Source organism: Anomalospiza imberbis, chromosome 13, assembly GCF_031753505.1.
Source record: "Anomalospiza imberbis isolate Cuckoo-Finch-1a 21T00152 chromosome 13, ASM3175350v1, whole genome shotgun sequence".
NCBI lineage: Eukaryota > Metazoa > Chordata > Aves > Passeriformes > Viduidae > Anomalospiza > Anomalospiza imberbis.
In genome coordinates, this window is record NC_089693.1 from 17,226,439 (window position 1) to 17,253,251 (window position 26,813).

The following is a 26,813-nucleotide window of genomic DNA, read 5'->3' on the forward strand; positions in this document are numbered from 1 at the left end:
GGAGAACGTTTGCCTTCTATGGAGATCTCCTTCGGCACTGCTGGCACGGAGGAGACGCCTCGGCCTCCACAGACGCTGGGAAGGGGGAACAGAAACATCCAAAAAAGCTCAGGGCTGCCCTCGCAGAGGCCTCCGGCAGAGCTTCACACCACCAACCCCCCACAGCACATGCCCATACAGGCAAGGGCTTGCCCTTCTCCCAGCAGGGTAGGGAAGATCCTTCTCCTGGTCCTCAGCTGTATTCCAAACCAGTCTGCATCCTTCCAGCCTGGGAAACGGGACCAGGCAGGGGCAAGGCCAGGCCAGGCCTGAAGCATCCCACACCATTCCCGCAAGAAAACACCCAAGACCACAGAAAAAGTCACAGCAGCCTCTGGGTATATATATTTTTTTTGGTTGCATTTCATATATTATCCAGTTTCACATTCTCATAGGATCAGCAATTATAGAACAACTTATTCTCAAATCTTTTAATACAAGCGAGACAGCCATGGTCAGAGATAATACTTAAAGCACTTCAATACCAAGCAATAAGATGCTAAAACAAAAATTGCACAAGTTCTTGTTTACTATGCCTGACTGAATCATTGGTACAGAAGACAACCCTTCTTTTTCAAGCTTTTAACTAAACATTAACTTATCTTACAGGATTACAATTTCTCTTTAATAATAATAATAATTAATTGCACACAAACACACAAGAAATTCTTTATGATGCATAAATATTTCCTTATTACACATGGTACAAAAATACTCGTACTTTTTTTTGTTCGGTATTCCCATAAGGATGGCTGATTATTTGGCAAGACTGGATGCTCTCCAATCAGAAGAATGTGGGGAAAAAAAAAAAAGAGGTTAGATATTTTACAGCTGTTCTATATATAGAAGTTTGAAGAAGGAAAAAATAATAAAATAACCCTGACTTTAAAACAAGCAGAATGGATGAGAACAAAACCCCAGTGCATCATACTTTAAAAAAAAGAAAAAAGAAAAAAAAAAAAGCATTTTTCAAATTTTTCTGGTCGTCCTGGGGAGGGGAGGGTGGAGGTGGGAGAAGGGGTGAGACAAGGACAGTTAGTATTTCTCAAAGCCAAGTCTTCACCGAAGCAAGAGGAAAACCTTGATGGATCAATCTGTTGGGCCAAGACCTGTTGCTAACGGTTACACAAACGCTAGAACAAACAAACTTACACTCACACAGACACAAGTTAAGTGTTTTAATTCATGCCAGAAAACATGCAAAACCCATTTTGCCTTTCGATTCCTTCAGCCGAGCCGCCCCCGGGGCAGGGAGAGCCTGGGGAAGCCCAGGACCTAGCCCCCAGCTGGGTTTCAGTGCAGCCAGATGGCAAAGCTCAGGCAGGGAGGAGGTCCTGGGGATGGCTTGAGGGAGGGATGGAGGGATGGATGGAGAGAGGGATGGAGGCAGCGCACAGCCCATGGCTGGGGCCACGATGGCTTCACAGTCCAGGGAAAGGGGTGCTGGCAGCCGCGGGGGCAGCGCGGCGGGCCGGGCGCATTGTCCTCTGGCCACATACCAAATCCAGAGGAGTCGGAGCCATCGTCCCTGGTACATCCCTCTGCGGAGGGGCAGGGAGGAGGAACACGAGCCGAGGAGAGACACTGCGGGAGAGGAGCGCGGTGAGCGGGGCCAGCTGCACCTGTGGCCTCAGGGTCTCCCACAGCCTCCTCCCCACCAGAGCTTGGGGGGAAGTCTCCCTGTTCCTGTCCAGGAAACCCAACCACATCCTTGGGTGGGTGTGTGGGGCTGAGCCCAAGCTCCCATCCCTCCTCCCACCAAGAGTCCAAGGAGCCCAAGGAAGAGCAAGACAAAGACCTGACTCCAAGAGTAATTAATTACTTACTAATGAACTAACAAAACTGACGAGACTTCCATCCTTGCTGGGTAGCTTCAGAGGGAGGATACCAGCGCATCTGGAAAAGAAAGCCATGGCAGAGGATGATCCATGATCCAGGATTACCTCAGCCAGAGTACAAACCTTCAAGCCATGTGCAAGGTCCATGGAGCAAAGATGTCTCCAGCATGGGAAAGGAGGCTCCAGGGTGAGCTCCAAATACTACTTGAATTGCTCCACCCTCAGCCAGCCAAAGGAGGCATCTCAAGACCACAGATTAAAACCAGACAACCTCTACAGGATGTGTATGGGGGAAGAAGTGGCTCATCCACTACAACAGATGCCCATGGAGTTTTCCAAGCCCCAGCCCTGCTACCAGGAGTGGCTCCAGACAAACCACACCATGGGAAGAACTTGGAAGAGCTGCAAACCAGCAAGACTTGGAGGCTTCCCTGGCAGGTGCTTGCTGCCACATCTATTTCTCAGACCTGCTCCTTGCCAAGGAAAGGGCTGGATGGGGATCTAACAAGCAAACAAGGGACAGTAACTGAACAGACACCTTCCAGCCCCTTAGGGGACACAGTGAGCTGGCAACATCCAGCCACACAGCCTCAGACTTCCAGATGATCCCATCTGGTCAGCAGGGCCAGTGTGTCTGGCTGGGCTGCATCAGCAGCTCTGTGCCTGACAGCAGCAGGAGACAAGCCCATGCCACTTGACTGAGCATGGACCCAGCAGCTGGAGCAGCAACTGGAACTTGGTCCTGCTGCTGGAGCACAGCAGCCACCCCCCACTCCTCACTCCCCAGCTGCCTGGAGAGAAGCATAGCCTCAGCACGTTCAGGGCTCTGGGAACCAGCACAATGATGGGCTTGGTTCCAAGATGGGGAGAAAAGTGGCAGAAAACCCCCTGGAGCCCCATGTGAGCCATTCCCCTTGTCCTGTTCATCCTGGCACAGCTGTCTCCTCACCCAAACAAGCCTGGCTAGATGCTCCTCTCCCAAGGATGTGCAGAGATGTGCAGCAAACTGCCACAACCTTGGCACTGCTGCCTGCAGCAGCCAAGTTCTGCCCCCACAGCCATGAGGGCTGCAGTGCCAGGAACTGCAGCCACACAAGCTATAGGGCTTGAGTCCTTCTCCAGGGGATGGCTCCTAAGTGAGCCCTGCCTGTCAGCAGAAGCTCTGTACTCACAGGAGCCTCTCATCAGCTCAGAACAAGGCCAGTTTTGACAAGACTTGAACAACCTGGTCTAGTGGAAGATGTCCCTGCACGTGGCATGGGGATGGAATGAGATTAGTTTAAGGTCCCTTCCAACTTGAACGATTCCACGGTTCCATAATCTGCTGGACTCTTGCCAGACACCTTCACAAGGCAAGTGGATGCCACTAAATCAGCTCCCAGCTGGTCCCATACCTCACTTCATGGCACAGCATCCCAGTCAGTCCAGCCATGGAAATCAAGGGCACGGATGTTACCAAAACCCTCCTCCCCAGTGAGAGGTCCCACCTAGTGCCAGCACCAAAGTGCCACACAGAATGTTTTCACTTCTCCTTTAGCCTGGGAGAGGGACCTTTGCTGGCCGGTCAGGGCCACCACACTGTGCACAGACAGCACTCAGGAAGGCTTGGCATGGACAGCAGCATCACTGACAACTTACAGGGCCACCACAGCAAGGACAGGGGTTTCTTGTCCCCTGTCACCAGGAGGTGCTTGCTCAGCAGAGGCACATCTCTGCAGCCATCCTCCCTGGCCAGTGTCTCCCACTCCACACCCCTCCCCTCGACAGCTGGAAGCAGTTTCCTCCTGCCCAGCAGTAACAGGAAACTCCCCCTTCGTTCACAAGGCTGAAAGTGCTTAACCCTGAGAGCTGCCTCCACCCCACGCACACTCAGCCAAGCAGCACAGCCAGGCCATACAGGAGCCAGTACAACCCAGCTTGGTGGCCCTCCATCCTGGCCTCAGAGCCAGCTTCTGGCCCACCTGCAGAGCCTCAGCACCTCCACTTTGAACAGAAGTCCTGGTTTTCTCTTAAAACAGGCACTGTTTGTAGTCTGGTGCTAATAAATCATCACTGCAATGGACCACCCCTCCTTGCCTTCCTCCTGCAGGTCTACAATGCTCACACACCAAACCCAAACAGCCTGACCCACCATGGCCCCACAGGCCACCAGCCCAGCCCTGCATTCAGAGGGGTTCAGCCTGGAGCCCCGCAGGAGCTGCTACAGACGTGACAATCCTGGGTACAATCCAAGGCTCTGACATGCTGGCAGGGTGAGGAAATGACCTGCCAGGTCTTTCAGCCTACAGAAAGATTAAGGGCTTGATGGGACGAGGCAGGAACTCAGTAGGAGGGAGGTTTCCAAAGCCAGCAGAAAGCACTGGAAGCTGTGGATCAGAGGCAGCAGATAGCCAAGAGGATGCACTCTAGGCACCTGCCAAGGCTGTTCTCTCTTCACACCCCTCAAAATACTACATCTGTCAAGGAGGAAGCTGAGAACTAATGGAGATGTTCATCACTGGGTGAGGAAAGCAGAGCAAGAGAGGCTTTTACTGGAAGAGACACAGTTGTTTCTGGAGAAGCATTAGCTCACAATTGGAAAGGAGTCTGATCACACCACCGACACATCTTCTGCTCGCAGGGATGAGGCAGCCACTGCTGGCCAACTGCAGCAGCCTCGTGCTGCTGCCTTCAACATCTGTCCCAGAAAACAGCTGGAGAGGAGAAATGTGTGCCTCTGCCTGCCACCTCCCAGAGGCCAGGAACCTCTCCCTTTCTGCAGCACAACACCAGAAGCTGCCTAAAAATCACAATGAAATTATAAATGGGGCAGAGCAATAGCCCATCAGAGCTTCATTCTCCTTTTCAAAACCTCCTTTGTCTCTTCCAATTGCCCTCAGAATTTAAGTATCCAGTTGTCCACCATCTTCATGGGAGAGCAAATCCTTCAGAAGAGGGGAAGTGAGGACCAAGTACACAGGTACCTCCTCAGAGCACCTTTGGCTTGGAGGACCTGCCTTTCCTCCTTAGTTACCTCTAGGTCTGCAGCCAGCCCCAGCATCTTAGAGCTCCAATCTACCTCTACAGCTGGAACGGTCCCCAGGGACCACAAAGGCTCCTGGTGCAGGCAGGCACAAAGCACTCCCTGTGCTCCTGGGAGCTGGTAGGATCCAACTAACACACCCAAGAGCTGCATCTTGCTGCCAAGCTGCTGAAGTGCAGAGCAGCATCCTCACTGGTGCTGCTGAGATCCTCAGCGTGGCAAGCCACGAGCACTTGGCAGGCAGCACTGCAGGTCACTGGTGTGAGCCCTGGGCAGTCCCCGCTGGTGGCTGGCTAGAGCTGCTCTGCTCCATCTGGAAATGTGACCCAGGCAGGCAAGGACAGACAGCACAGGCACCACCTCGCCCACTGCTGTGTGCTGGACACACGCTCACCCCAGCAGCAGGCACTGCACCCCGGCCACCTGCTCAAAGGCCCCTCAGAGGCTGGTGTGGGGCATGATGAGGTGTGGCAACAGAGCAGCTCAGCCCACCACCAGGAAAACCAGATGCAGTGAGATTGAGCCCGTGCATCTCCCCAAGCAGCTCTGGCGAGGGAGAGCTGGAGAATCAGCACATCATCCCACACCAGGGCAAGGAGCATGTGGGACAAGGCAGGCACTGCTCCTTCCTCTTGCTTAGAAACATTCTAACAGGCATGTATCCATCCATCAGTCCAACACCTGGTACCCCTACAGCTCAGGGAGACACACCCCTCTCAGACTGCAGCAAACAAGCATTTCCCCTTTTTCAGCAAGTTGTGTTGCTTTCTTTTATGTTCATCGAGCCAGGGAGAGCCACTGTTGGCCACAAGTCTCTTCTGATGGCCCAGCAGTCCCACCACTTACCAAGGACAGCTGCTTAGGATCATCCTCTGCTTGGAGGATGCTCAGAGCATCTCCTGCCTGCTTTTCCCTGGCTAGGAGGGAACTGCTGGCTTGGGACTGCTTGGCCACTATGTCACTGGAGTTTAGAAAGTTGCCACAACCATGAACATCTTGAACAAGAGGTTTCACATCTCTGGGAAGCATGGAGCTTGCCCAGAGAGAAATAGTCCTGAGAAGTCCCTACATGACAGCACCAACAGGCAACAAGTTATTAGGGACAGAAAATTCATCCTACTTCTAGTCTAGGGTGGGTCTGTCAGCTTAGCTGCAAGGAAAGGGGGTTTGGGACTGACCTCTGCTTTCAACAATGGGATCAGCCTCAACCCAGCACCAGGAAGACCCAAGGTCCTTCCAGGCTCTTGCACAACCACACAGCCATGATCCAGGACTGCTCCCTCCACCCACTACTCACCTGGACAGGTCCCAGAACCAGAGACCCACCTCTGCCATCTCCTCAAGGTCTCCAGGGGATGCTTCAAGGGAACCTCCCAAAAAGACTGGCATCTCTATGCCCTCAGGCCTTCACCTAGCTGACTGCCTTGGAAACACCTGCCAGGGTCTCTAGGCACCCAACACATCAGCTGTGTCCCCAGCAACACCATGTGGCCATGTTTTTATGAGCCAATCCTGCATCCAGCCCCTGCTTCCCACAGCAAGTCCTGCTGAGAGCAGAGTCCTGCCCTCATGGGTGCTGCCACAGCTGGAATCATCTCTGCAAAAGAGTTCTAGAAGCGTGGGTAACCTTGGCATCCTCTCCTGCCAATTCATAGCCTGGTTTAGAGGCACCCCAAAACCAGTGGCTCCACCACAGAGACACAATGCAGCCCATCTCCATCCTACCAGCAATGGATGGACCTGTCTACCAGGACCAAGCAGAACAAGACAAGCTGTGTCATTGTCTCTATGCCTGTGTCAAGCTCTTCCCATCTTCCCAGGAGGGGAAATTATAACTCTGCACATCTCTGCACCTCACAGTTTTCTAAGGGCAAAGGCAGACCTTGGCCCTCATCTTTGATGGCTTCTTTTCTTATCATCACTTCCACAGAGAGAGGAAAAGGCCTGCTCAGAACCACTGCAGGGAGAACTGAACCAGGGCACATTTCCTTCAGTCAAACATCAACCATCCCCCTGCCAACCAGTCCCAGGCCCTTCCCTCTTCCCAAGCTCCCAGTCTCCTACACCACACACCCCTCTCTCCCAAGGCTGCTGATTCCTTCCATTCCAGCTCGCACAACCTGTGTCCTGCCTGCGATTTCAGGTTGCAAGAGAGAAGTCAAGCTCCAGGTAGGAACTGGCTCAGTTTCCATTACCAGAGAGGAAAGCAGTGAGATTAGACCCATGATAAAGGGCAGGGTCTGTCCCGGTATGCGATTCTGGAACAAAGTGACTGGCAAGTGCTGTTGTCTAAGGTGCCCACTAAAATTTAGTCGTGTGCTATCACTACCACGTCACTCACCTCCCCCACCGTGTGCCAGGAGTGAGGTCAAGGTGTATTTCTGGTTGCCCTCAAAGGGTCAAGGTTGGGGAGAAACCAGGTTTCTTTCAGGCCGAGTGGCAGGGAGGTCTCTGCCCCAGCTCAACCGGGCTGCTCCCCTCCCACCGGCAGGGCCTGGCCGAGCCTGGCTCAGCTGGGAGGAGCTGATGTAAGATGGTGCCATGCTGTGTGCGCCATGTCATGTGCTGCGAAGTTGGAGATGTGGGTTAGAAAGAAGGCCTGGCATCTCATTCCCCAGGCTCTGGTGGGTGGGTAGCGTGAGGCCCATGCACTGGGTTGCCAAGGAGATACGGGCTACAGAGATGGGCAGAAGCTTGCAAATCCCACAGTGCACCTTGGAGGAGAGATGGTTACCTTACCAGTCTTTCCAGATGTGGCTGCCATCATGCTTAACACTTCTAGGAATGGAGCTGTAGTACAGCCACTCCACTAGCTGCAATAAGGCATCACTAGGGCGTCCCATCTCCAGGGACAGCTCTGAGCTTCGGGGCTAGCCTGCGCTGGCATCATGGCTGGAGTTCACTAGGGACATCAAAGGAGGGATTTGAGAGAGGGTGGGAGGGAGAGAAGGCAGATGGGACAATCTTAAAGTCAGCAGAGTCCCCGGTGGGGCAGGGGCAGGCTGCAGTCACAGCTGCAGCAGCCTGGTGCCTGCCCAGAGCATAGCCAAGGCATGGACGTGCCAGGAGCAGCCATCGGCTGGGAGTGGCTTACCAAGGGTTCCCAAGGCCAGGCCAGCCTCTCACCACTTCCTGCCCCTCATCCCTCCTGCCAGCCCTCTGGGCAGCTCTTCAGGAGGCCAGGCCACCTCCTCTCCCCGTTGCTGAACTCAGTTCTGCAAGAAGATGAGCCCTTCAGGTTTAAATATCTTGTGACAAGATCTTGGTTTAGCTATGTCCTCCAACTTCTTGCCCGCCTCAAGGCTGATGACTGTGGAGCTGCTACAGCTCTGGCCATCCCCATGGATGCCCTCCAGTCCAGCCAACACCAGTCCACCAGGAGGAAGAACTGTGACTGTTCTGGGGAATAACCCATAAGCCCACCACGTAAGTGAGCCAGCCCCTCCCAGTGAGGGCAGAGGGCTCAGCACACGGGGACTAAGGGCACAGCTTTTAGCCCAGTTTATGAGCAAAAGTCATCTCCCTGTTGTGCTCCACCCTCAGCTCTGCAAGGGACAGGGCTCCAGCCCAGAGCTGCCAGCACAAGTAATGTTTAACCCCACTACATTTTATTGGTAACATATCCTCTGCCAGGACATGCCCCTGCGGGGTCAGCACGGGCTCAGCACAGCCAGGAGCAGCTGGGACTGCCCAGCAGCCTCTTTGGAAAAGAGCTGGGTTCAGCCACAGCCCGGAGGGGCTGCACTGGCTCCCTAAGGCTTAGAGCCCATCACCACACATGGACCCCCTTGGGCAGGGGGCTCTACCTACACAGGGAGCTCCTCAGGGTCTTATGATGAGGCCAGACAACCTCTTTAGAAACCAGTAACTCACTAGCTGGAGGGCAGGAACAAAGAGGGAAAAGATGTAGCGGGAGGCCTCCTTAATACCCTCCACTCTATAAGAGCAGGATTTTCTCCCCCACTTTGCACCATAAAGTTTTGGTGTCTAACCCTCACATTCAGGATCCCTATACAGTCACCAGTGACAACCCTGGAAGAAACTGCAGTAAAAGTTTCACCTCCCTCAACCACCTCAGACAGGCCAGAGGGGTTGATTTTTCCTGGTCCTCCCTTCCAGGGACAATTCAACCTCGACCACCAGCCTACACACACAAGGGGCAGGAAGACAGTTCTCTCCTGGGCCACTGAGGAGCACAGCACAGCCCTGTAGTTGTGGGCACCACCACCAACTTTTGGAAAACACCAGCAAGCACAACCTTCCCAGTGAAGAAGCAGCCTGGCTCTGGAGGTCCTTGGAAGAACATTCCAGTACTCTTCCTGGTCCTGTTCTGAACCCCAATGTACTTCTCTCTAACCCCTTGAGCTTCAGCCCAACAACAGCTCACCTGTAGAAGGGCAGAAGCAGGAGAGGTCTGCAGGTGTGAGAGGGGCAGGACAGAGGACAGGAGTTGGCATCCACTCCACATGGCATTTGGGAAGCAAGCTTGGCTTGAAGCTGGGCAGTTACCATCACAAAGCTTGCAGGAAGCAACAGGATGCCCAAGGGCCAACATAGCTCACTGCCAGCCAGGACAGCAAGGTGAGAGGACACAGCTCCTCCTCCTATCCATTTAAGCAGGGAATAGGAGTCAACACTCAACACCCTGCCTGGGAGGGCAGAGAGCAGAGGTTAAGCCCCAACGCTCAGTACCACTGCCCCAGTCTCCCATGGCACCACTACAGGAACAGACACAGAAGCAGGCAGAGCACAGGTGGCTGGTCACACTGAGCAGGGCAGGGACAGGGGTTTCAGCTTCTCATGGACAAGCGCTTCAAACTAAGCACCTTGGAATTAGGACACTGCTGCTCTGTTTTGACTTTCCCTTTGCATGTTTGTGGTTTCAAGGTTTATGTGGTCTCTGTACATTAAAGCATCCATGTCAGACCAGTACAAGCATCCCTACATCCTCAGCTGTCAGCAAGCAAACCTGGGGACACCAGGCAGCTGGTTGCACCAGCCTCTGCTCTTCCAGAGGTTCATGCATGGAATGACTCTCCTCACTAGCCTGTACCGAGGGCAGCTAGCACCCTGTTCCATCACAATTCCTCTCTCTGGCAAGGCTCTAGTCACTTATCTCCTGCAGGACACCCTCCTCCAGCTTTGGAAGTGTTTGAGTCATTAGGCCCATGGGGTCCCAGCTGAGCCCCTCAATTTAGCACAGAGCTAAGCCTGTTGTTTTCACTGTGACTTGAAATGACATTTCATAGCTATGTTATGTGCAGGAAGTGTTTCCTCCCAGCAGTCCCTCAATGTAGTTCTCTGGCCATGGGGAGCAACAGAGCCAGCCAGAAATCGAGTCCTGACTTCCAACCACCCACCCCTTGTGGGAAAGCAGGCTGGACCTGCAGGGTCAGAAATCATCACCCAGCCCTTCCTGCTCTCGGCTGCAGACCCCTCCTTGGGCTGGTCGGGGCTGGGTGCCCCTGCCCTGCAGCCGGGAGCAGGCTCTGCCCAGGAGCCAAGGTGCAGAGGCCAGGGTCGAACCGGCCAAGCGGAGACCGCGAGAATGAGAGCACCGCGGCAGGGAGATAGGAGGGCCCAGCCCTGGCACGGGAGGTGGGGAGCGACTCACCTGAGCGTGAAGAGCGGCGGCCGCAGCAGCAGCCGCCGGGTACGTGAAGGCGGCGTGGGGGATGGCAGGGGTCAGCTCCGTGGTGTACAGTGGGTAGGGAGCCCACGCTTCCGGGGACGCTGGGATGAGAGCCGCTCCAGTCAGGTCATCTAGACAGAAGGAGGAGACAAGGGGACAGTCCCAGTACCGGCCCCAACAGCCTGCTTTGGGGACAGACTCCGGATTCCTCCCCCCAGGCTAAAGCTTCGCACTGCCATCTTGATGAGGTATAAAACCTGTGTGCACAGCTGCTCCTCCAGCCTCCCAGCCTTGACAGGAGAACCCAGGAATGTGTTGCATTACAGCCTCACATGGGCTTTAGTCAGACTGGTCCACACAGGCAGCAGAGGGGTGGTGCCACAGGATGCCAGACAGGGGGCTCAGAGCCACATTACAGGTCACCCCATAAGCCTCAGTGGGGCTACTCAGCCCACCAGGCTACATAGAGGGTGATGGCACAGGACTCATCCTTTATGCTTCACATTTAGGGATGCTTTAAAAGATTTATAGTATCACTTGAGCTACCAAATTCAACTTTCATGTCTCAATAGTTCTGTGTTGGCCAGATGCCTGTTATTCTCCTGTGGCTCCAACATCCTGCTGGCCTCCCTGCCCCAGGCAGATTTCAGGCAGAGCAGAGGCGGGTCTGGGTTCCTTTCCACTGTGGCAGCTCTCACAGAGTTGGGCATGTCATCTCTCAGGTTGGAGCCATGACCTCCAAGCCCCTCCCAGCATACTCACAGGGGTCCCGTGCAATGAAATGTGCACCCAAGGCAGGGTGGATGTTGGTGGGGTTCGGTGTGGCCATCAGCTTGCTCTTGGCCATCTTTGTGTTGGCTTTAGCAAATTCTAACCGCAAGGTCTGGGGGTTCTCAGGGTCGAAGCGGATGCCCTGTCACAGGAGAGAGCACAGGGGTTTCCCAGAGGTGAAGCTCCAGTCCAAGCACAGGCTGTGGTTATTCATGGAGCAAAGCCAACTGAGGAACCAAGGCCACCACACTGCAGTCACATGCCCAGATTTTTGTCACCTCACTGCAACACTCAAGTTCCCACGTGCTTTTATTTTTACATTTAGCTGGCCAGGACCAATGTTAGACCCAGGATCACTGTTTCCAACATGAGGGACACAGTTCTGCTTCTTATGTGCAGTTCACCAACCACTACCGCAGGGATGGCGACCAACACGGCTCAGGAAAGGTCTGCCTGCTGAAGCTGGGGTAACTGTCTATAGTGGAGTAAGAATAACCCCCACCTGTGTGGGAGCTCCCATCTGTGGTGCCACTACACCTTCTGCCAGCCTGAGCAGAGGCACTAGCAGGGGTCAAAAAACCCAAGGCAAGGTCTACAGCACAGCAGAACCATGTCTTGCTGACCAGATCCCACCAACACTCCTGCAGGATGGGGATCATTTTGGGTGTTTTTCCATGCTGACCATTTTCAAGATATTTTGAGTCACAGCAGGTCCCCACAGCCTCAGAGGCCCTCAGAGCTGTCTTCCAGTGGTCAAAAATTACATAGAGACAGCTTGCATCTATTTGCCCAAGCTGATATCAGCCTTGAACAGCTCTCCTGCTTCCCTGGTGGGATGCTGCAGAATCATTTCTCTTCCATAGTTCAGGGCACAGCTGGTAGATGACCCTGCCCTGTCTCTGCCCTCAGCTCTGGGTCCAGCAAAGCAAGTGGCCCTCAGTCCCTTCAGCCCCCCAGCACTTTGGATACTCACATTCAAGGCGTTCTTCGCTGCTTCAGCGCCAGCCCGGCTATCAAAGGTCACAAAACCCACTGGCTAAAAGAAACAACACCGATTTCAGTTTGGAAGATTCTTCCAGCTCCTCAGGCTGCCTTGCCACCCCCTCTGCCCCAGACAACCAGCAGAAGAGACCATCCTAAGCTGCACAGGGGCTTCAAGCAGAGCTTGGGTCATTGGCTGAGGATTCCTGCTCTGCATCTGCTCCCACTGCAAATGTTTTGGCACTCTTATGTGTGGGGACACCGCTCACCCTGACAAGCCCCCAGCATGGCTACCCCTGCCTTGATCAGCATGGGAGTGGGGAAGGCTGATGGCAGCACAAGGTTTGAGGCTGAAGCCTCAGGTCTCACCCAGGGCAGCAGGAGAAGACATGGAGACATTCAGAACATGCTGGGTCAGTAGGACCCCTCTGTGTAGCTGGTGCTGGCCCAGACAGTGCATTACACAGGGAAATGGGATCTTTCCCCTCTCCCCTCCTGGCACGTCCAGTTTGCTAGCAAAAGCCAAAAATACACAGGTTGGAAGGAGGTACCTGCTTTGAAGTCAGCTTGATTAGTGACCCCTCATAACCCTGCAGGAGAGAAGAAAGCAAGTCAGTGTCAGGCTCCTGAAGAGGCCGTGCTACAACCAAGACACAACACAACAGCTCCAGGAGCTCCTGTAGCACCAAGCCCTCCAGAGGGCAGGGGCCACAGTAGAAACAGGGACAATAACACTTCCACCAGTAGAGAAGACTGGGGGCAGAGCAGGAATTTTAGCTCTTCCATCCTGGCCCTTTGGGAAGGAATTCCATTTTCTAGCTCTTCCTCCAGCTACAAAGATGAGCACCCTGCCCTGGCTAGTGCCTAGAGAAAGCAGAGCACCCTCCCTGTGCTAGAGGAGTGCAGACAAGGGAACCCCAGATCCCCTGAGACAGCCTAGGTGGTTATTAGAGAAGAATGGAGAGTTTGGGGGATGAGGACACATCCTCAAGGAAGGGCTGGTCCAGCTGAGCAGCAGGGCTGACCAAGCAGGTTTCATCCAGCTTAGAGACAGCACGATTACAGTAGCAGGCTCCAGCTGGAGGTTCCCAGTTGAGCACAAGTCATGGGATCCCATGCTGGCTTCAGGTTCCCATGTCATCCCTACTTCTCCTGACAGACCTTTGGTGCTAGGTCATCCACAAACAGCATCTTTCCCTCCAAAAACCAGATCTGAAGACCTTCTTACCTTGAATGGCCGGAAGAGAAGGTAGAGCTCTCTGGGTTTGATATCCACAGGAAGGCCACTGACAAACAGCGTCCGTACCTAGGGGAGAGGCCAACCAGCTGTACTGAAAGGAGATGTTTGGTGCCCAAGCAGGAGCACAGAGCACAGCTCAGAAGATTAAGTGCAGTAAGAACAGGACACCTTGCATCAAAGGTCCACTAACCCTTCCCCTGCATTAGGGGAGTGCTGTCCAGGATAAAACACACCTAGGCCTTTGACCTCCACCTCAAAGGATTGATGCCTTTGCAAAAATTCAGTCCCTGGCATCATGGCCTGGGTTGATGAAGGCATGGACACCAACCCCGCAGCCTGACAGGACCTTGATGCCTGAACGGGAAAAGGCCACAGACTGCCACGAGAACTAAGTTTGATGCATCCCAAAGGTCCAAAGGGACGAGTACAAACCCCAGTTCTCTCCAGATCTTTCTACAGATCGCATACTAGATCTCCTCTCCTCAACCTACCCTGGCACTTTAATTCCATCACCAATTCAAAGACAGCCCTCAATTTTGAGAAACACCTCACTGCCCCACTTGTAGCTTTTGACTTCTGCAACAGCCCCAGAACAACACTGCAGGAAGATTTCTGGGCCCATCCCAGCTCCCTCCCCAGCACACCTCAGACCCTTCAGAAGTTGCTCCCAAACCCACTCTCAGTTATTCTGTTGTGCCCAGCCAAGAGCAGCTGTGCTGGGCCAAACCCCTGTAGGCATTTGCTCTTCCCAGGCTGTTCAAGTCATGGACCAAGTCCAAACACACTCATGTCAAAGCAAAAAATACAGTGCCAAGGGAGGATTGCAATAGATAATCCATTAAATTATAGATAATAGTTCACTTGAATAACCAGGAAGAAGAAAGTGCTGAAGGCTCATGGCCTGGGAGCATTCTGCTCAACAGTCAGACTCATCATAAGCACCTTCTCCCTGCACACTGGCTGGCAGACTGTTTTCATAGGAAGCAGCACCATGAAGCTGCAGAGGCTTCTTGTAAATCAGCACAGAGCTGGAAATGGAAGTTATGCACAAGCAAAGTCATGAAGACGCTTGTCATTATTAACAAGGAGCAGGAGCCCCAAGCCAGAACTCATCTCCTGGCCTGATTCCAGCACAGCGTGACCCCATTATGTTTGCAGGGCAGAAGGGCTCTGCTCCTTTTTGTTTTGCTAAGCCATTTCCCCTTCTCCAGACAGAGTGGGCTGTATCCAAAACCGTTTTTACCACCAAACTAAGCAGCATATGCTTGCCCTGCTCCTGGGCTGCAGGCAGACCTGGAAACACAGGAGCCCCTGCCTCTGTAGTTCTTTGGGGGCAGCCAGATAGAGACTACACCATACAAGGACGTTTCTCTTACAGAAGAAAACTCCCCTCCTGTGCCCAGGACAGTCCTGCCAAGGCAGAAAAACACCCTTCCCAGGATAAAGCCCCTCAGAATGAACAGTGATTGTGAAAGGCTTGGGGTGCTCCTGCTCTCTTGTGCATGCTGAGACTTAGGGCTGCCACTGTCCCCCATGACATTAGTGTGAGGAGCTCTTCTCTGGCCCAGCACAGCTCAGGAGCAGAACCAGAGCACCCTTCCCATCCCCTCCCCCAGCCCTTCAATATGGATGGGCTCTACCACACACTCTTGCTTTGCCCTGCCTTGGGAAGCAGAAAGCCATGTGGAGCACTCCAGGAATATCTTCCAAGCCCAGGCTCAGTCTGACAGGCTCCCCAACCATCCCACTCCACATCCGATGCTTTAAGGCACCACTCCAAGGCCACCCCATGCCTGGACAGAGGGGACAATGTCATTGTTTCTTGGCTTTCTGGCTGCCTCAAAGTCCTCAGCGCTTGCACTTCAGCACGAGCTCCACAGAGCGCTCACAGTGTGTTCCCAGAAGACCCACGGCTATCTCTTGCAGGGGAGAACTGCAGAGTGGTGGTACACATGTGCCTCAGCCATGTGAAAGCATTGTCCCTTTTCAATATTTCAGGATCCAAGTGCACTCAGCCCCCAGAATGGATTTTTCTTCCAAGCAGATAGAAATCTGCATCCCTGTTGGGTCTCTAAATGGCCCCGTGATGCGTCACTTGGTAAGTCCTTGCGACAGGCGTGACAGGATGGAAGATGTGTAGTGGCTCAGGGAAGGGAGAGCCAGAGCTGGAGCCCTCACATCAGCCTGAGTAGAGCAAGGCAGGTGCCCAGGAAAGCTCTTTCTCAGAGGTAAAAGACTCCCAGTGCCAGCTCCATAAGTTGCTGCCAAGGACAGGAGCAAGAAATCTCTCGCTGGCCAGAAGTTTCCCTTGACCTCCATGTCCTGTTTGTCACCATCCACAGCATTGAAAAGACATCGGAAAGCCAAGCCACAGCACCCAGCAAGGGCCACCATTGCTCCAAAGCCTGGGCAATTCCAAATGCCACCAGCCAATCTCTCCAAAGAGGGTCTCAAGACAAACTAAGGAAGTCCCTGCTCAGAACAGTTTGTTGGAAGCGACAAGACCAAGCAGTTGGTTTTACAAGATCTCTGCAATTCAACACATCCATATGTGATCTAGAGAAGGGTAAGGAAAGAGGGAGACCAAGTTATTCAGTGAAGGGAGGGTGAGGCTGGTGAGAGACCTGAGCAGTATTTTCACGGCACAGAGTGAGCTAAGCCAGAGGGAGCTCACTTCCAACACCAGGCATAAAGCAAAGGAGATTTAGGTTACCCCACAGGAGAAAAGCAGGAGGCAGCTCACCAATCTGAGCCTCCTGTGCACTGTGGGCAACCTGGTCCAGCCTCTTCCCCTGCTCCCAAAAGTGAGGAAGCTGTAGATGAAGGCAAGAGGGTCTAGATAAGCATCTTCCAGTGGATTAACCAAACTGGGATTCTTTAGTCAGCTCAAGTCCTGCAGGCTTTGAGAGCCCAGTAGTACCACCCAGGGCTGACAAATCCAGGCATCTAGACCTCACACTCAACATGCCATGACAGGATAACTTCTGCTAAAAGATGCCCTACTTCAAGTCCACGCCACCAAACACCAAATCCAGCTTCCCCAAAGTGCATCTGGAAAAGGCACAGGACAAAAACCACCAAACCAAACCAAAATACCATCAAAAATATCCATCCAGGGCTGGATCAAGAACTGCCTGGGCCAAACTACATGTCCAGACATCCAGCAGGAGCAAATCTCCAGGAATACCATGTTCTTCTGCTCATTCTTAGGCTCTGATGCCAGGTGAAAGCAGTCACATCCCACCCAGGACTGATCTGAACTGGACACATGTGCACGGGGGGAAGCAGGGCAGGGAACAGCTCCCACCTAGGATAGCCCAATAGAGTCACACAGCTGCAGGCCCTTGAGAAAACAGTCTCCCTTCCCCATCCCTGCCCCTCTGGGGATGTCCTCAGTCCAAACACCTGACAGAGATGGAGGAGAGCCATGGAAAACAGGATTCATGCCAGGAGGGACAAGACCATCTAGGCCATCTCTTAGAGAGGGAGGATCCCAGCATAGCTTCCCATGCAGGGGGAGGAGGGACACGGACAAACCATTTAGCACTTGAGTTCTCAGTGTCAGTCCTTGCACAGCTGCATTGCCCCAGAGACACACACCTTGGGCCAGCACAGCCAGGAGCTTCACACCAAGGCTGCAAGAGAGCCAAGCAGCAGCACCTGCCTTGTGCTACCACAGCCCCAGTACTCCCAGGAGAGCAGCACAGCTCCCACTGCTCCTGGTCACAGCTGCTTTGGAGTAAGAGCTCTCAAAAGAGAGTTCTGAGCTGCCCTGCAGCCCAAAAAGGGTCGAGTTATGTCAGAAGTGTCTGATGCAAGGGCACAGGTACCCACCCCCTGAGGCTGCAGTGACTGGGTTTTTTTTTATTAGAAGACTGCTCCAAATCCCCCTCCTGGAGCCAGCAAGGCCGACTGTTCCCTTTGGAGAGATCAGCCCTTTAACTACATCACCCACAGTAACAGTTTGGGTTACTCCAGCCCCCCAAAACTGGCCTGGTCCTGGATCCATATTGCTACAGCACGCAAGCCTTTACCAGCAGTGGCTCAGAGACACCTGAGCATAATTACAGCGGGAATGTGCTCTAATGCCTCCTTCACATTGTGCTGTTGGACCTTCCCCCTCTCCAGGAAGCCACCCCAGTCCCATGCCAGTTTTTCCTAGAAACTAGCCATTTCCCACTAGTTCACACCAATATGTCCACGGAGCCTTCTTCCTATGCCACCAGCCCCACGCCATCCTGCCCCACGCCATCCTGCTGAGGACAGGGACAAGCTCTGCCACAGCATCTCAAAGGCACTTTCCACTCCTGACAGCCACTCTGTTGTGCCAGGAGCTCAGGGATATGGACCACAGCTTTTCCCATTGGAGAGCATCTCAGTGGGGTGCCTCCCTGGTATCCGGGGTCACCAGCGAGGCCAGAGGGGGACACAGAGCCCCGGTCCTGGCCACTGCGATGCAGCCAGGGCCACTTGACGCGAGACCGCTGGAATGCGGCGAGGCTGCGGCTGCCCCCGGAGCCGGGACTTATAAGGCACGGGAGCGGAATGGGGCGGCGAGCTTGCACAACAGGGCTGCGGGGAGGGGAACACACAGAGTCCAGTGTCGGGGCTGAAAAATGGGACAGGATCCTCCTCTCGGTGTCTCACACGGGCCGTGGGGCTGCAGAGTCCTGCCATTGCAACCCGGGGTTGCTTTGGACCTCAGCACAAAGTCCCAGGAACCGCAAGGGAGGAGAAAACTGGGAGAGAGGGGAATGTGTGGTCTATACGAGGGATAGCTCAACAGGCAAGCAGGGCAGCCTCCACACCACGGGGCAAAAATCCCGAGAGAAGGGGCTTGCAACTGGCTAGTTCACTGCTCCATGCCTCAGTTTCCCCTCCACCACTCAGAAGAGAAGTGGCAAAAGCCAGGGGCTGTTGCCCTGCCAGCCCTAGCAGAGCTCCGGTGTCCTCAGGCAGGATCGCACTGAGCCCCGGCAAAGGATCAGGCCAGGAGCCGCCCCAACCAGGAAACCCAGAGCTTCCCACCCACTGGAGAGATGTTCATCCATCCCTAGAGGGGAAAGAGGGCCTTGGACCTCCCCCAGCACTTGAAGCAAGGCAGGCTTCAGGCATTTCCCTCCGAAAACAGCCGTTTGCATGACAGGCACAAGAGGACCAACATCCCGCTGGCCCAGATGGAAGAAGGCTGACCACAAACCAACCCAAGTGCACCAGCATTTTGTCCCCAAGGCTGTGGTGTTCCACACTGCTCATAGCCAGAGCAGCCTCTCCCCAGCACTGCTCTTCCCCCACATCAGGCAGGGGATGTCAGTGGGGCTCAGCCTGTGGTCAGGGGAGGAAGACACTCCCCCACGGGGGAAGCAGGGAGAGGCACCAGCCCCACTCCGGGAGAGCAGGAAGCACATGGGAGCTGATAAGTCCAGGCACAAGAGGACAGCACCCAAGAATAGACATTGGGCCTGGCAGAGGAACTGCTGGTGTGGCTGTGCCATGGATGCTTGCTCCTGCTATCAAGTCCCGTCACCTCTGTCTCTGCAGCCTCTCACAAAAAGAACAGCACCAAGATGGGTTTGGGCCACAACAGGGGCTCAAAGCTGATGAAACATTTGGAAAGGTAGCCCCACAATCCCCAAGAGATTACTGTCCAACAGGGCAGCTCCCCAGCACAGGGAGGGGCCGGCTGAGCACCCTCAGGTTGCATTCATCACCTTTCACCTTGCCAAGAGGTCCACTAAGCCAGAAGGGACTGGCATGAGTGCCACAGCCAACATGCTGAAGGACACTCACATCCACGCTGCCCCTACCCAGCCACCACACTAAGCCCTGGGCTTCAGACACACTCACCTGCCACTCTGGTGTTGGGGACCCACAGACACCTGTCACCATCGGCTGGAGCCACAGACTTTACCTGCTATGGACAGCTTTTCCTGCCCACACCCAGGCACCTGCTCTCCAGGCAGGAGACAGTGGTGAAACGGGTTCCTCCCCATGGTAGACACTGGCAGGACCCTCACAAGAGATGTTCTTACCTCAGATCTTTCATTGAGTACATCTGTATCTGCTCCACCCCACCACACAATGATTCCTGGGCACTTTTCAGTCCCATGCCTCCCAGAACACATCCAGAGACAGAGGAATCTCTCCTCAAATCAACCCAATTTGGAGCAGCACACCATTGGCCATGCTCCAGCTCCATGCAGCATGTCAGGTCCCTCCACAGCCCAACAAGCAAGTACTCCATAAAATTCAGGTGATGTGAGCTTTCAGCTCTCCAGCAGCTCTTCACTGTGGACAGCAGTTATTGGAGTGTCACCTCCAACACAGAGAGACCTTTGGGGACACCGGGAGGATGACAAACACCCACAGGACTAAGCCAACACTGCATCAGTCCAGTTCTTAGCAAGACAGCGCCACTAGAACATAGGGAAGGGCTGTGCTACCAAAATATGGACCAAAAGTGCCAACCTGAACCCACAACATGCCCTCTGGCAGCTCTCTCCCAGTCCATGGCTCATGCTGCACTTCAGGTGAGCCAGGGCAGTTACACATTGAGGGAGACATAGGCCTCCTGTCCTTGGAAGACATCCCCAGGCCAACAGCTTCTGACCTACAGACACACACCACAACTGACCCCACAGCAATGCAAGAACCGGTCACCACCTGCAGCACAGGAGGGCAGGCACCACCCCAGACTGGGAGGTCAAACATTTCCACAGCTTCTCCTGGGCTGTGCAGCAGGGCTGGAGAACCTCCACAAGGGTAAGACCACCCACTGGGCCCTCAGGTTTCCAGCCATCTCAGCACCCATGACCCTATGGGGCAGTGGCCATAGCATCCTTGCCAAGCCTGTAGCACCCACTTCTGCCGTGCCAAGAGCAGGGTCACCTGGTGCCACTACTTCCTCCTCATCAGATGTGCTGCCTGGCTCAGGATCACATCTCGGTATGGGCCAGGTTCAGCAGCTCCAGAGTCGGAGCAGTCCCCCACTGCCCTGCCCCTCATCAGGTCCCTTCACAGGGCCAGGCACATAGGAGGAACTTGGTTTCCACTATCCCACAAGGTTCAGGAAGATGCCGAGTATTGTAGCAAGGTCTAAACACCTCACTTCTACAGTCATGCCACAGTGAAGCTTCAAGCTGAAGCCTTTATTTCAGACAGAGCTCCATGATTTGGCATGGCCAAGACCAGCAAACTCAAAGGACCTTTCACTCCACAATCTTCCACATTAGTTTCAGCACGAGTCTTGAATTCCTACAGTGCCAGATCCTCAAGCAGAGCTACAAGGAAGGACAACAAAGCCTGAATTACTCTTAGCTACCTCCCAGACATCTCAAAGGGCATCCTTCCTGCTTTGGTGAGGGAAAAGCAGAGACCTAGAAAGGGAACCACTGAGTTTGGCCCTTCCTAACTTCCACAGACACCACCAAAAAATCCATTAATTCTGAGGCTAAGGAGGGAAAGTCCTGCTCAGCAGCTCCTCAGATTAGCCAAGGAGGAAGATTCATTTCTGAAGCTGGATCTGATTTAATAGCCCAGCTGGCAGGAGAAAGAAATTACTCCATCCCGGGGACTAGTTAGTTGGGATGTCGACGCTCAGACTCATGTCTAAGAAATTTAGATTTGAAAGAGTGAGAAAGGAGGAGGAAGCTCCTTCAGAGGGTATTCACAGGCACCAGGACACAAGGAGATAATGGGGAGATTCCCACATCCCTCCTCCTGTCAGAGCAACTCAGTGCTCAACTCAAGACCAAGAGGATGTCTGGGAACACATCAGTTCCCAGAACCCCTGTGTGCGTGGTGACTCCAGGGTGTCTGCTCAGCCAACAATCTGTCACTGACAGAAAGCTGCATCTAACACTTAGGGGACTTTTAGGATGCATGAAAACAGCTCTGAGGCACCGTCCTGCTTCAGCCAGGCCAAGTGCAAGACGATTAGCGAGTGGTGACTGTAACTACTACAGCTTCATGTTCCTCATAGTGAAAAGCAGCATCAGAGGAGATATTTGACTCCCAGAACTTACACTAACCTTATTTGTTTGCAGCTGTAGAGCTGGAATCCACACATGCACGAGGTATCTAGGTCCACTCAAGCAGAGATTACAGAAGTCAAGAGATGCCTGGCACCAGTCCATGAAGTGCTACAGACATCCAGCACATAACACAGCCCACTCACCAGCAGCATTCCCAGGCAGTTCCGGCAGCCCTGGAGTGCAGCAGCTAAGGAAAAAGGGATGTAGGACTTGCTACTGGGGAGGTTGTATGGAAGCCAAGTCTTCTGCCTCTCCAACACTGAGTTTTCTAACCTGCAGCCTTCCATGGCCCAACAGGGAAGATCACAGAATTACATTATTTGATTTAAAAGGGACCTTAAAGACCATCCCATTCCACCCCTTGCCATGGGCAGGGACACCTTCCACTAGACCAGGTTGCTCCAAGCCCCATCCCACTTGGCCTTGAACACTTCCAGGGATGGGGCAGCCACAGATTCTGTGTGCAACCTGTGCCAGGGCTCCACCCTGTCACATGGAAATATTTCTTCCTAAGATTTTCTCTCTGGCAGAGCTTAGCCAGGTCCTCTGGGCTGCCCTTAATGCCTTCAGCAGTCTGGGATCCCCAAGCTCTACCTCAAGAGCAGCAGCCACCAGCCATGAAGCTGCAAAGAGGCCCTTCAGACCAGCCAAGAGGATGCACAGGATAACCACAGACTGCAACTGCCAGTTTGAGCATCTACACAGCCAGCTCCAGATTCCTCCTGCACCCAGTAGACCTACAACTTCCCAGTGCCCGCTCAGGAGAGCAAGAACCAATTTCTAGAGTAGAACCAACATGTCTGCATCAGGCAGCATCAGAGCAGGGCGAACACACAGGGTTTTATTGCTATGCAGCCATGGACACGACACCCAGTGTCCATGAGAAGCATGAGAGCTTCTCCAGCTGCTGAAAAAAGCTCTGCCTGCCATAGGGGTGGGAGTGCAGCACCTAGGCAGCTGCCTGTCCCACACTACCCTTTGGGACTGCCAGGAGAGATGCAGCCACGCAGATTGGTGGCTGCCTGGAAAATTAAACAGAAGATAGCAGCAAGTGGGGAGGGATCGCGTTTGGGGAGGTGTCTGGTGAGGAACAGCAGGGACTGACATTAGGCCCTGTTTGTTTAACATTCCCGTTAACGACCTCGAGAGGAGCGAGAGGCATTCCTGTCCTCCGCATGTCACCAGCCAGGAAGCGGCTGCGAGATCCAGGGGCTCACAGATAAGATAAAGGGAAAGGCTGAATTTGGGAGCTTCGCCCCGCTGTATCTGGGGCACACGGTGCCCTTCTGCAAACGTTTGGGGAGGCAGTGAAGGAGGCGCATGGTGGGGGGGAGTGGGGAGGGGGTGGAGGAGTGTCCTCAGCGCCAGGATCTGGCAGTGTTATCCATGCAGTGTGGGAAAATATTCCAGCACACCCTCCTGTATATATTGGGACTGAAGGATTCCACTTTGCACCGAATGTATTTATCGCTCTGTATCAAGGGGAGCTTCTAGGCAAGAATTCAGGCCCCCAGACCATGCTGGGATCAAGAATACAAGGTCACTCCTTATACCTCCACTAGCCTCTGCAGTGAGGAATAACTAGCTCCTGGTCAGACAGGAGGTACTGGAAAAACAAGCATTCAGAGTGGGCTCAGGGTAGCCACCATGGAGCCCAAACTGTGCTCACCACTCACAGCATTATTCCTGTTGGATTCTGGTGGATAAAGGACTTTCCAACAGCAATCCCACCAGGGACTGGGACAATAACCCCCAACAAGTCCCAGCCTAACCCAGATGGCGGGTCTTTTGCTGCAGCCCTGGGTGCAGGGTGACAGACACACCCAGCAAGGCCACAGACCATCTAACAGGGTGGACAGACCATGCCCCTCCCCGCATGCTCCTGGAGGCTGCACACTGGAGAGCAGGAGCCCCTTCTGTCCAACCCCTGCACGCTCCCCAGGGATGCCATCTTTAACTCAGTTTTCCAGCCATCAAGCTCCACTCATGGGAGGACCAGCATCTCCAGAGGGTGAGGATTTCCTGAAACACTCCAGCACCCACTTTGCCAAACAATCACCCGGCAGTGGGGAACAGACCAGCTCTTGCCCAGCATCAGGAGGTCACCTGACCACCACCTGTGAGGCACCAGACCAGCTGGAGCAACACCACTGGGATGGGATGCACCAAGTGGCACCAACCTCAAAGAGCTTTGCGGGCCAGTGAATAATTGGATTGAGGAGCTGCATAGAATCTTCTGCACACGCATGCACAGCCTGTGAAACCCCCAGATACCAAACCTCCCTCCACTGGGAGCAGCACAGGTGTGCTCCCCAGGTGCTCAGGCTCTCAGCCCACCCACACCAGTGACACCCGGTGACGCTGGGACATCTCACCCGCAGCATCCACATCCCGTTGCATCAGCACGTCACCTATGCCCTGCTCCACACTGCGGACAGAATCGCTACAGCCACCACCTGCCAATCCATTCCACCCCATTACTCGGGTCACCCTCGCCGGGGCTGAAGCCCAGGGGATGTGACAGCCCCAAGTCAGCTGGCGCACCAGGCCCGCGCTGCCCCGGTGGGTGGTGGAACAAGCCAGGCGCCATGTTGCGGCGGCGAGAGCGCACGGAGGACAGCAAGGGGAGGGGACTGAGCACCTCCCCAGTCCTGAGGGCCAGGCGCGGAGGACTGCAGCAAAACGTTTCCAAGGCCAGGCATATTCCAGAGCCCTCTCCAAGATGGAGGGCAGCTAGTAACCATTATGGCAATACCTGCTCGGGGGGTGCAGTAATGACATCAAGCCAATGGCTCCAACAGCCAAAGTGCAAATGTAGAGGGCTGCAAGCTCTGGCATGTGACTACAGACAGCCCAACCGAACCTTACTAGCCTTCCCAGCCCTGAATCCAGCAGCACCAGGCTCTAGTTTGCAGTGGCATCTGAGGGAAGGGTCTGCCAGCAGGTCAGCTCAATCCTCCAGCCCCAGCCAGGCTGCCAGCAGACACAGGGCAGGGGCTCCTCCACTATTGTCCAAGTGTCTCCCTTGCAGCCCACACGGGCAGAACGGTGCTGGATCCAGAAGCCCTCCAGCTACAGGGACGTGGCAACAGGACACCATGCCCACGGGCACCGGCTGCGCTGAATTGAGCAGGGACCTGCCAGCCCTCTGCCCCTCAGGGCTACAGGGACACCGGGCTGAGCAGGGGACTCGCCCTGCCCAGCCCCAGCCGCTCCTCGGGGCGACCCGGGGACTCCAGCACCAACTCGCCAACACCTCCGTATTCTGGCTCCCAAAGCCTGGCCCCAGCTTCTCAGCCCGCAGCAGCCCCGGCATCTGGGCTCCGGTTCCCCGACGACCCGGGGATCCAACCCTGACACCAGGTCCTCTATTCCCCAAAAGAGGCGCTACGCTCCTTCCCGGCTTCCCCGACGCCTCGGTGCCGCCTCCGCGGTCCCCGATACCGCTCTGCTTCATCCCCAATACCCCAGCCCCGGTTCCCCGACGACGCTGCGCTCCACCCGCCGTCCCCCGACACCCTGGCGTTCCATCCCCGCCACCCCGTCCCTGGTCCCGCCGCCGCTCCCCGTTCTCCGCCGCCGTCGCGACCCAGCCCCAGCCCCATCCCCGATCCCCAGCCACTTCGGTGTCCCAGTGCCGCCGCCTCTCGCAGTTCTCCGCCGCCCCTTCTCCCATCCCCAGCCCGGCGCCCACCTCCTCCTCGACGGTGCCGCCGCTGTTGGTGTGCTCGGTGTCCTTGTTGAGGTTGCTCATGGTGGGGTGCCGGGGCGGGGGGTGGTGCCGGCTGCTCCGGAGCTCCGCGGGGCCGAGCCGGGGTGCCGGTGTGGTGCTGGTGCGCGGGGGCGGTGCGGGGCGGTGCGGGGCGGTACGGCGCTGCCCTCCCGGCTCACATACGGCGTCCCGGGACGGCGCCGCTGTTAAGGGCCGGGCCGGGCGGAGCGGGGCCGAGCGGAGCGCAACGAGCCGCAGCTGCGGGGCCGACGCGCCCCAGCCCCAGCCGCCGCTCCCGGTGCCGCCACCGCGCACCGAGCAGCGGGGCCGGGACCCGCCCGCCTGCCCCGCCCGGGGCCGCCCCCGGCCGCCGCCGCCAATCCCGGCCCGGCCCGGCCCGGCCCCCCGGGACTGCGGGGAGGTTTTTTTTTGTTGTTGGGCTAGAGTTATTTTAATTATTTTTTCCCCTCCTTTCCACGAAAAACTTTGTCAACTTTGATGAACTTTCGGGTTTCGACTTTCTTAAAGGGCCCGCCGGGCTCTGATCTCGCGGCGAGCCATGCCGTTCCCTCCGCGCATCCCCGGGACGGGGAGATGTGGCTCAGCCCCGCGGGGGTCCGAGAGCCCCGGGACGGCATATTTGTGACCCCCGATGAGAGCCCCGAGCCCCAAGAACAGCAGCCCTGGGAGCTCAGGACGGCATGCTGTAACTCCGGGACAGCGGCCCTGAGCCTCAGGAGAGCATCCCCAAACCTGCCCTGACAGCATCCCCGGTCCCCTGGGGACAAAGCCTGGTTCCTCCTGCCTGGGCGACCCCACAACCATCCTCACAGACATCGATGTGTGCCCCGTGCAAAGCCCTGTTCTTGGGCGTGGGAGGAGGAGCAGGGTTGAGGCATAGAATCATGGAATCTGTGCTTGGTGTGGGTAGGAAGGGACCTTAAATTTCATCTCATTCAACCCCCCTGCCATGGGCAGGGACACCTTCCACAATCCCAGGTTGCTCCAAGCCCCATCCAACCTGGCCTTGGACATTTCCAGGGATGGGGCAGCCACAGCTTCTCTGGGCACCCTGTGCCAGGGCCTCACCACCCTCATTATCCATCTTCTTTCCTTTCTTCCTGCCCACATGGGTGCCCAATTGGCTACATCCTAAAGCACCGCCTGCAGTTGGATAACATGAGCAGAAAATGGAATACATAAACATTCCTCCATACTGCATGCCCCAGCTTGGTCCCTATGTGAGATTTAAGTGTAAAACCCCAAGAGCTTAGGTCAACCTGCCAAATGAGAGATGTCCAGGGATCTGAACCCTGTTATCTTAACCAGCATTTCTTCTGCCCAGCCCGTGCTGCTTCCCCAGCACCGAGGCCAGGTGAAAGAGGGGAAACAACAGCCCTGCCCTGGGGGTCCCACGGCCCCTTTGCACTGCAAAAGCCAAGTGTGTTCCCTGTCCTCCACTGGCCTGGCTGGAGACACCTGTGCTGTCCCCACGGTACTGAATGTCACTTCAAAGTCAAACTGAGTCCACACCTGGCTCTGAGT

The 26,813-nt window shown here is 55.1% G+C and overlaps 1 protein-coding gene across 5 annotated transcripts in view; it reads right to left on the reverse strand.

Moving 5' to 3' along the window:
- Window positions 1–361: 361 nt before the first annotated feature.
- The window catches only part of RBPMS2 (RNA binding protein, mRNA processing factor 2), a 37,452-nt gene continuing 11,000 nt past the window's right edge, over window positions 362–26,813 (reverse strand). Inside the window, exons 2-9 of one of the 5 annotated variants that reach the window (XR_011003868.1) lie at window positions 13,512–13,589; window positions 12,835–12,873; window positions 12,276–12,338; window positions 11,294–11,444; window positions 10,514–10,662; window positions 7,639–7,801; window positions 1,866–1,935; window positions 362–1,623 (exon numbers count right to left, since the gene is read on the reverse strand). Coding sequence is in view for 3 of the 5 variants with exons in the window: in XM_068204248.1 (XP_068060349.1) it covers window positions 1,873–1,935; window positions 10,514–10,662; window positions 11,294–11,444; window positions 12,276–12,338; window positions 12,835–12,873; window positions 13,512–13,589; window positions 21,554–21,658 (648 nt within the window). In the remaining 2 variants the exon portion in view is untranslated. Of the gene's footprint in view, window positions 1,624–1,865; window positions 1,936–7,633; window positions 7,802–10,513; window positions 10,663–11,293; window positions 11,445–12,275; window positions 12,339–12,834; window positions 12,874–13,511; window positions 13,590–21,553; window positions 21,769–25,250; window positions 25,599–26,813 lie in introns of those variants that run through there. The other 4 variants (XR_011003869.1, XM_068204249.1, XM_068204248.1 and 1 more) reach the window with 4 other exon arrangements.